The following is a 10,446-nucleotide window of genomic DNA, read 5'->3' as shown; positions in this document are numbered from 1 at the left end:
TAAAGCTAGTTTTTATATTGAGTTTAGATTTTATTTCACTCATTGTTTACACGCGCTCACTTGAGCTTATTGTATTTTCACATATAGTATAATTGTGGTTGTGAGAGTTTGTAACAATTGAGTGTGAGCTTACATTGTGTTCTCATCCATATTAGAGAACAATCATTTATTATACTTGTGCTTATTGTGAGGATCACTTTGTAATACACTTGTACACCGAGAGAAGTGTGTGGCGAGAGTAGGGGATCGTCCTAAGAGGAGTGGCGTCGGTTGACGAACCTAGGGAGAGGTTGTATCCGAGTACTTGAGGGAGACACGTCTAGTTCCAACACTTAGTGGGTGTAGAGTGGGATTACAAGAGTGTTGATTGTAAAGTTTTCGGTTAGCTAGAAAACCGAATGTGACGTGTAAACGTTGTTCGGGTAAGCGTAGAAAACCCGGTTGTGATAGTGGATTTCTCTCCGGGAGTGGGGAGCAGGGACATAGGACGGAAGGTCCGAACTCCGTGATCATTTGAGTGTGTTTGAGTTTGTCGTTAGCGCATTTGCTTATGCATTTATCTTATATCGCCAATTACCTTTACTCTTGTATATTTTTCCCTATCACATTTGTAGTTTGATTATATCATCCTTGTGTTAAGTTGTATATCCTTGCATATATCTCATAGTATATCTTATTGCTAGGATATATTTCTTTGTTCATATTGCTTATCCTAGCTCACATATCATACTTGCTAGGATAATTTATTAATTAGTTTTAATTGGTATAAAATCGGATTAGATTAGCATAAGACCCTAATCACCCGCCTTTAGGGTCTAACAGGGGAAGCTGTTGGAGTTGGTGTAAAAATAATTTGGAGAATATGACTTTTGCTTCCCTATTTGGAGAAAATTTTAGAAAAGCTGTTGGAGATGCCATTAGCCCAAACAGAAAGATATTTTTGTACGAATGAGAGAAAAAGAGGTTATTGCACTTCAGTCCCTTAAATCGTATTAAAACCATCAGTAATCGTCAAAAGAGTCCCTCAAATCTTGGTACTTGCTAAGAGGTCCTTCGAGTCTTTTGTTTTCTTGCAAATTCGTCCATCGTGCTTGGGTAATTTTATATGGTAATTAAAGCTTAACCACCTAACTAGAGTTAGAGGAATTAACAGAACTCCTCACGGAGCGGCGAATTGCAAGAAAATTTAAGATTTGCGGGAATTTAAGGGACAAGTCGTCAATTAAGAATGATGTAAGGGACTAATATGCAATTACCCAAAGGGCAAAACAACGCGCGGCGCTGGTTCAGTCTACGGATAAGAATTCCTATTTCCCTTACCAATTTAAACCCTGATCTTTTGGACAAATTTTCCTCCTTTTTAATTCCCGCAATCCTCAGCTCCTCCGCTGCGTTCCTTTGAGCTCCTCAGCTGCAGCAAAGATAGTAAGCTCCAAACTAACCCTAATTCCTCAACTATCAGATTTTGCTCTCTCTCTTCAATTTTTTTGCTACATTCTTTAATAAAACAGTCCCGTTCACAATCCTACTTCTTCTTCATTGATCAAAAGTTCGGTATTTGTGATCAAAATATATTTCTTTTTACCCCTTTCTTCATCTGAGTCGTTTAACGTTTCAATTTGGTTGCATTTTCGGTTCCGTACAGATCACTAAGAGGATCAAAATTGATGGCTTGGTAGATAATATGGGTTCTTTGAGATTTGGTGCTGCTCCTGAGATTTATGAGTCGAGAAGATCCAAGCTTTTGGGGCAATTTGATCCATATGTTCACAGCTTGTGCTCATCTCAATTTGGTGTGGGCTTATTGGTATATAGGAAGAAAATAGTGAGACTTGATGCTGAGAGATTATTTGGCTTCTCTTTCCATCAAAGAAAGAAGAAATCTTTGAAGATATTGGTTATTAATTCGAATCCTAATGGTAGGTTCCAACAGACTTTGGTTGATGGGTTGGAAGCAAGTGAAGGGTCTCAGTTGAATAAAGATTCCGACGAGGCTTTAGTAGGTGAAGGCTTAACTCTGATGATGAACCCGATAACTAATTCGGTGGAAATCCAGAGCAAGAGTGATGCGAATAATGTACTGAAGAAGAGTGGAAGGAAAATATGGAGTCGAGTCGTTAATATGAATAAAACAGTACAAAGAAGAGGTAAAAAACGAGTTTCTACTAGAAATAATCAATCACTGGAGCGTACAAAAGATAGTAGTAACCAAATCAAAGATGCTCTATCCACCATAAGACCTGAATCTAATGTCGAGCGCTGCAACTCTATACTTAGATTCATTGAGAGGATTAATGACGGCAAGACTATTGAATTCTTTATGTGGATGAAGGACCACGGGAAGTTGAATAAGAATGATACAGCTTATAATCTAGTGTTAAGAGCATTGGCTAGGAAGGAGCATTGGAGCATGGCTAAGTCAGTGCTCCGAGAAATGGTTTCTGATTCTGGTTGTGAATTGACTTCTCAGGTATTTAATGCACTGATTTTTGTATGTGCTAAAAGGGGGCTTGTTCAGTGGGGTTCTAAGTGGTTTCATATGATGTTAGAAAGAGGAGTGCAGCCTAATGTAGCCACAATCGGCATGCTTATGGGCCTTTACCAAAGGAATACTCATCTCCCACAAGCTGAGTACACATTCAATCAAATGAGGAGCTTCAATCTAAAATGCATCAGCGCTTACTCCTCTATGATTACCATCTGTACTCGTTTGGGATTGTACAGTAAGTCGGAAGAGGTCATTAGCTTGATGGAGGAAGATGAAGTGCTTCCTAATTTGGAGAACTGGTTGGTTCGTATTAATGCATACAGCCAGCAAGGGAAGCTAGAGGAGGCAGAATCAGTATTGAAGTCCATGCTCGCATCGGGAATATCCCCTAACATTATTGCGTATAATACATTGATTACCGGGTATGGAAAGGTGTCCAACACTATAGCTGCAAAACGATTATTTCGAAGTCTACAAAATGTTGGCTTGGAGCCAGATGAAACAAGCTACAGGTCCATGGTTGAGGGCTTTGGTCGGTCTGACAATTACAAAGAAGCATTACGATATTACACGGTAATGAAGAATGTGGGATTTAAGCCAAACTCTTCCAATTTCTACACGATGATAAACTTGCAAGCGAGGCATAGTGACCAAAACAGTGCTATTAAAACTCTCATGGATATGAGGGCAGTTGGATGCCAGTATTCATCAATTCTAAGTAGCCTTTTGCAAGCATATGAGAAGGTTGGAAGAGTACATGAACTCCCTCTCATCTTAAAAGCTTCTTTTTATGAGAATATTTTACTTGATCCGACATCGTGTTCTATTTTAGTCATGGCTTACGTGAAAAACTCCTTGCTGGAAGAAGCTCTACAAGTTCTACAAGAGAAGAAGTGGAAAGATTCTGAATTTGAAGGCAATTTATACCATTTATTAATATGTTCCTGTAAAGAGGCAGGTCAATTTGAGAACGCAGTTAAGATCTATGCTCAAATGCCAAAATCTGAGATGAATCCAAATCTCCATATTACATGTTCAATGATTGATATTTATAGTTCCCTTAACAAGTTTAATGATGCTGAAAATCTATATTTGATGCTGAAAGCCTCTGAAATAACCTTCGATATGATTGCTTACAGTATAGTTGTCAGGATGTACATTAAAGCCGGATCTCTGAAAGATGCATGTTTGGTGTTAGACGCGATGGAGAAACAAAAAGATATAGTTCCTGATACATATCTTTTCCGTGATATGCTCAGGACTTACCAACAATGTGGCTTGCTTGAAAAATTGGCGAGTGTCTACTATCGAGTACTAAGGTCTGGAATAGTGTGGGATGAGGCCATGTACAACTGTGTTATAAACTGCTGTGGCCATGCTTTGCCTGTGGATGAGCTCTCGAAGCTCTTCAACAAGATGATCCAATGTGGTTATTCTGCTAACACCATCACTTTCAATGTCATGCTTGATGTTTATGGGAAAGCCGGTCTTCTCAAAAAAGCTAGGGAGGTATTTCGAATGGCACGAAAGCAAGGTTTGCAAGATGTAATTTCTTACAATACCATTATAGCAGCATATGGAAATAATAAGGACTTTAAAAGTATGAGATCAGTTGTTAAGCAAATGCAACATGATGGGCTCCCTGTCTCCCTCGAAGCATACAATTGTATGTTACATGCTTATGGGAAGGAAGATTTATTGGAGGAATTCAATGAAGTTTTGCAGAAGATGAAGGAAGCAAGCTGCCCTTCTGATCATTACACCTACAATATCATGATAAATATATACGGGAAGAAAGGTTGGATAGAGGAAGTTGCTTGTGTGCTTGGTGAACTGAAAGAGCAAGGCATGGAACCTGATTTGTATAGCTATAATTCTTTGATCAAGGCTTATGGGATTGCTGGAATGGTTGAGGAGGCTGTTACTGTTGTGCAGCAAATGAGAGTGAAAGGCATCAAGCCTGATCGAGTAACCTTTACTAACTTAATTGCTGCTCTACAGAGGAACGAGAATTTCCTCGAGGCTGTTAAATGGTCACTCTGGATGAAACAGATGGAAATGACAAGTTAACTCAAGTGTGCTCAATATTTATGCCACATTTTGGTAATAGACGAAAATTTTCAGTTATATATTCCTCATGATCATGGATCAAATGCTAGCAGTGCTTCACCCCAAGAGTACCAAATTTATAGGTGAAATGCTTCGAAGTATTCATTGTTGACAATAACCATTTTTTGTTCTTGTCATATAATGAATCTGTCCTTCATCCTGAGCAAATATATCTTTCTTGTATCTTTGTATAACCTGTCTACCCGGTTTGTTTACACACCAGTATATTGAAATCTTAATTATACTCCAGTGGACTTCCTTTTTGAGATTAGAACTCTTCTGCAGATTGTAAAAACCTTCATGAGATGATTATTTATGCAGAAATAAAAGGGGTGACAGCTGAAGTTACTTACTTGTAGACTTGACTTATGCTTTCAAAATTAATTCTATTGTTTAGTTAGATGTAATTGGTACAGATATATATCGGAAACCGATTTATCTTTATACAAATCTTTCATAGTATTAGGAGTCTGGATCATTCTCTTTAACCATTCAATTTATAGTGTGCTTTGCAGAATAAGGTGTGGGATTGGGGTTAGTCTCATGTTTCAAAGGAAGACGGATAGATGGTTAAATATGTAAGTACATACTACATACAGTACAAATATGTTAAGTCTATTCTTTAGGTTTTTTTTTTGTCGCCATTGTCTACAGTCTATATCGAACTTGTAGTCACACTCGAGTTGCGTATCTGATAGGAAACTCGATTTCTTTCTATGCTGTTTCATATAGATGGAACCTGCCAGATGCTTTTCTCTGTTCTCCAAGTAGAACATATGCAAGCATTTTAACATCCTAAATCAGCATGTTCTTTTCTGTTTGAATAGAAATATTTTGTAGTCTATTGTCACTTTGGGACACAAGCAGCTTTCTTGGAAGACTCGGGAGAGTTTTGGGACGGTCCCGTGACCATTTTCATCTCTGACATCTGCCTCTTATATCACCAAGGTGGTTCTAATAGGACCTCTTTCTATATGTTTAACTTCTTGGACTAGCAGTATGGTGCTCTAGCTGTTGTTCATTTATGACCTCAGCAGTTCCAGTTCTTGACCAAATCAGTGCGCTTTGTTGTTTATATCTTACAGTGACATTTTACTTCTGTAGTCCTTTCCTTTTTCTTTTCTCGGCTAGATCTTGTACCTGCTTCTTGTTTTCGTTTTCGAGAGTAGGTTTTGGTTGGGTGAGCTTTATATGTTTGAGAAACGTCCTTGAATACTCCCTCCATTGCAGCCATTAACACTAGAGGAAATATACAGTTGTTTCTTTAACTTGGAGCTGACCCCAGCCATATTGCCAGAATATTATATAATCTGCAACATCCAAAATAAACGATTCAGAGAATCCGCAGAGAAAGTAGGGCGAAATTTCCAGCAGACCTTGCCTGCCCCAGGAGAACAATAGGCTCTGGTCATTCGAGCATACTTGGGAGGGATATCTGCAACCTTGACACCAATCTCCTGAACCGGTAACATATATACTGAACAGATACGAATGGATACAAAACATTCACCTTTTCGGAGACCATATTGATAGACAAGGCAGCTGTAATTGAACTTGGATTGTATGAAGGATCAGTTATTGCGAATGTGGGATGGTGGGACAAATAGATGGTATAACCCCCCCCATGCTCCCCCATGTTTCCCTCATGCTAACCCATACTCTCTTGTCCCATCTTCTTTGCCTATAAATAGGAGAGATGAGGAAGAGAGAAGTTGTGGGGAAGAAAAGAAAAAAGTGGTGAGAAGAGAAGAAAAAGATAGAGCTTGTGAGTTGTACAAGTTTGATATTCTCCTCATAGTGAAACCCCACTCCCATAGACGTAGGTAAATTTACCGAACCATGTAAATCTCGTGTATTAAACTGTGTGTTGGCTATTGCTTGTAGGTTCCATCGACATTCAGTCCTAGAACCGCTGAGAGGAAGAGTGTATATCCCACTTTGTTGATTTATTTTACTTCTGTTCTTGTTTCCTTTGTGAAACGGGAATATAGAGGTTGACTTGAGCTTTTGTGAAAACAAAAGTCAGGGTTTCTCTCAGGTGATATCGTTTTCGCGGCATGAGGACGTGACTTTACGCCTAACAATTGATGTCAGAGCTCTTTATTCAGATTATAGGTGGTAAAATTTCTAATCTGATGTGATGCTTGATTATTGTGTGGTAAGCACAAGGTATTTGTTAAAATTCCTGAGAGAAGCAGTTTTATTAATACAAGGGGAGAATGACGTCTACAAGTAAAACAGTTAAAGTTAGAAAGTAGAGATTAAAAATTTTAATGGGAAAAATGATTTTTCCTATTGGAGGATGCAGATGAAAAATTCGCTGATTTCGCAGAAATTGCACAAGACTTTGGTAGGAAAATAGAAGAAGCACAAAGATTTGTCCGATGAGGATTGGGAAGAGTTAGATCTCGAAGCACGAGCGTCGATTATCTTATGCCTTACGAGGGATGTTGCTTTCTTGGTAGATGGAGAGGAAACGGTTGCGGGCGTGTGGTCAAAGTTAGAGAGTACCTTCATGATGAAGAGTAACAAATCGGATCTATTTGAAATCCAAATTGTATACTTGCAAAATGAAGAAAGGTTCGTCAATCCGGGAGTACATCAACAAGTTCGATAAGATCATATCGGATTTGAAGAACATTAATGTGACAGTAGAAGATGAGGATCAAACACTTTTGCTACTTTTTTTTTACCGAAGTCTTATGAGAACCTGGTACAAACATTGATGTTTGTAGGAGACAATTTGATGATGGATGAGACTAGAACGACGCTTCTGACGGATGATCTTCGGAAAATTGCAAATAGTGACATGGCCATCAGTGGTAACAAGGAGCAAGCTCAGGGACTATTTGCTAGAGGAAGGGGCAATGGAAGAGGAAAATGTAAGGGAGGAAAGTCTAGATCAAAATCGAGACTTCTTGCGGGAAAGGACGTGTTTCAAATGCAGTGAGCTAGGACATTTCAAAGTTGACTGTCCTAATAAGAGAGTAGGTGGGAAGAACAACAACAACAAGACTGAGAGGAGAGAATGCAAGGAAGAAGCGAGCTATGTTTCAGAGGAAGAGAGCGAGAATGAATACTATGTCGTCATGGGTGGCGAGGATATCTCCGGGAAGTGGATTCTTGATTCAGGTTGCTCTTACCACATGTGTCCAAATAAGAAGTGGTTTACTACCTACAGAAGCATTGATGGTGGAACCGTATTGATGAAGAATCATCATGCTTGTAAAACGGTAGGGCTAGTTAATATCAAGATCAAGATGTATGATGGAGTAGTCCGAACCTTGACGGATGTGAGGCACGTTCCTGACTTACAGAAGAATCTTATCTCAGTTGGTGCATTGGACTCCGATGGTTGTAGGATTGTTACAGAGAACGGAGTGAAGAAGGTTGTTTGGGGTTTCCTAGTAGTGATGAAAGGTGTTCTTCACGATAATTTATACTCAGGTACAACGGTGACGGGAGATGTAGCGTTTAGAACTGAAGAAAGTGGTGGAGACTCATGTGAGCACACACAGTTATGGCATAGGCTGCTTGGGCACATGTCAGAGAAGGGTCTGGATCTGCTTGGTAAGGAGGGTTTGCTGAAGAATCTGAAGAAACCTTGCATGAATTTTTACGAGGATTGTGTGTACGGGAAGACGTACATGGTCCAATTCTTGAAAAACAATCACAAGAGCAGAGGTATATTAGACTATGTGCACATAGATGTGTGGGGTCCGGCTTAGACAACTTCCAAGGGTGGTTCCATGTATTTTGTGTCGTTTATAGATGATCATTCGAGGTATGCTTGGATTTATTTTCTTAAGCATAAGAATGAGGTATTCGAGACATTTAAGAAGTGGAAGGCGATGGTTGAAAACAGGACAGGGAAGAAATTAAAGACACTAAAATCTGACAATGGTACAAAATATATAGATGGTGCTTTTAAAAAGTTCTGTGATCAAGAGGGCATTATTAGACACTGGACAGTCAGATCAACACCACAGCAGAATGGGGTCGCGGAGAGGCTTAACCGTACACTGTGAGAGAAAGCAGTGAGTATGCGATTATATGCTGGTTTAGGTAAAGAATGGTGCACAGAGTCGATTGCTACAGCTTGTTACATAGTGAATCGGTCTCCACATTCTACACTGGATGGTGATACACCCTTTAGGGTGTGGTCAGGGGAACATGTAGATTATGAGAGGCTCCGGATTTTCAGGTGTACCGTCTATTATCTCGTTAATGAGGGAAAGCTTGACGCGAGGGCTAACAATGCTATATTCTTAGGGTATGCAAAGGGTGTAAAAGGCTATCGCCTTTGGTGTATAGAAGATTCGAAGTTTGTGATCAGCAGAGATATTAACTTGGATGGGAAATTTATGATTGCTAGAGCGCCCAAGATTAATGGTGTTGGGACTGTTGGGACTTCAAAGTCCCAGGTGATTGAAATAGAACCTAAGGACCAACCAGGTTCTAGTCGTGTTCAAGAGGAGGATCATGAAGATGCAGGTGATTGAAATAGAACCTAAGGACCAACCAGGTTCTAGTCGTGTTCAAGAGGAGGATCATGAAGATGATGAGCTTGAACAGGAGGAGGTTCAGCAAACCAGGTTCTAGTCGTGTTCAAGAGGAGGATCATGAAGATGATGAGCTTGAACAGGAGGAGGTTCAGCAAAACAATACACATGCACTACAACAACAACAGCTCGATGATATTTTGGCTTCCACTAGACCAAGGCGAGCATACAAACACGTACTGAAGCTAGGGTCGGATTAACCCTTGAAGCATTATAGGCAGATTAATTTGGTAGAATACGCACTCTCGGTGGAGGATGATGAGCCGGTCACCTTCAAAGAAGTTATTCGGGACAAGGATAGTGAGAGTTGGTTGGCTGCGATGGAGGAGGAGATTGAATCTCTTCGGAAAAACCAAACATGGGAGGTAGTCCTATTGCCCATAGGAAGAAAAGTTTGTAAGTGGGTGTATAAAAGAAAGGAGGATCCTTCAGAGCTTAGTGGTACAAGGTATAAGGTTAGGCTAGTGGCTAAAGGATTTGCACAAAGAGAGTGTGGATTACAATGAGATATTTTCTCCGATGGTGAAATACACTTCTATTCAGGTGCTATTGAGTATTGTTGCTCATGGTGATCTTGAGCTGGAACAACTCGATGTTAAAACGGCCTTCTTGCACGGAGACTTGGATGAAGAGATCTATATGCATTAACTTGAGGGCTACAAGGTTGAGGACAAGGAGAATCATGTGTGTCGCTTGAGAAAGTCACTCTATGGACTGAAGCAATCTCCTCGATAGTGGTACAAGCAATTTGACTCCTTCATGCTGAAGCATGGTTTTTCCCGAAGCGATTATGATTATTGTGTTTACATTCGGAATCTTCGTGGAGGTGATTATATCTATCTTCTTTTGTATGTGGATGACATGCTTATTGCTTCTAAGAGTAGGGTAGAGATAGATAGGTTGAAAATCTCAACTTGGTAAAGAGTTCAAGATAAAGGACATGAGCGCTGTAAGGAAAATACTGGGTATGTAGATTAGATGCTAGATTGGGCAAATAATGGTGGGCAGAAGCGGTGGCTACAACTTGTTATATTGTGAACCGTTATCCACATTCGACATTGGATAGTGATACACCTTATAGGGTATAGTCAGGGGAGCATGCAGATTATGAAAGGTTCAGAATTTTTAGGTGTTCTGCCTACAATCACGTCAATGAAGGAAAGCTTGACGCGAGGGCCAAGAAGGTAATATTCTTAGGGGGGTTATTGGTTGGGATATTTTGGGGGATAATGAGATAATTTTGGGGATTTTATTTCATAGTGTTAATTCATTGAGACAATGGAACAA

General features: G+C 39.8%; 1 protein-coding gene across 1 annotated transcript; it reads left to right on the top strand.

Moving 5' to 3' along the window:
• Positions 1,326 to 4,846, top strand: LOC109844013 (pentatricopeptide repeat-containing protein At4g30825, chloroplastic). Its single transcript, XM_020413019.1, has 2 exons — positions 1,326 to 1,425; positions 1,646 to 4,846. Exon 2 carries the CDS (start codon positions 1,685 to 1,687, stop codon positions 4,556 to 4,558), a length of 2,874 nt encoding a protein of 957 aa, XP_020268608.1. The 5' UTR covers positions 1,326 to 1,425; positions 1,646 to 1,684; the 3' UTR covers positions 4,559 to 4,846.

This window comes from Asparagus officinalis, chromosome 5 (assembly GCF_001876935.1).
Source record: "Asparagus officinalis chromosome 5, Aspof.V1, whole genome shotgun sequence".
Lineage (NCBI taxonomy): Eukaryota > Viridiplantae > Streptophyta > Magnoliopsida > Asparagales > Asparagaceae > Asparagus > Asparagus officinalis.
This window is presented reverse-complemented; position numbering and strand designations above follow the sequence as displayed.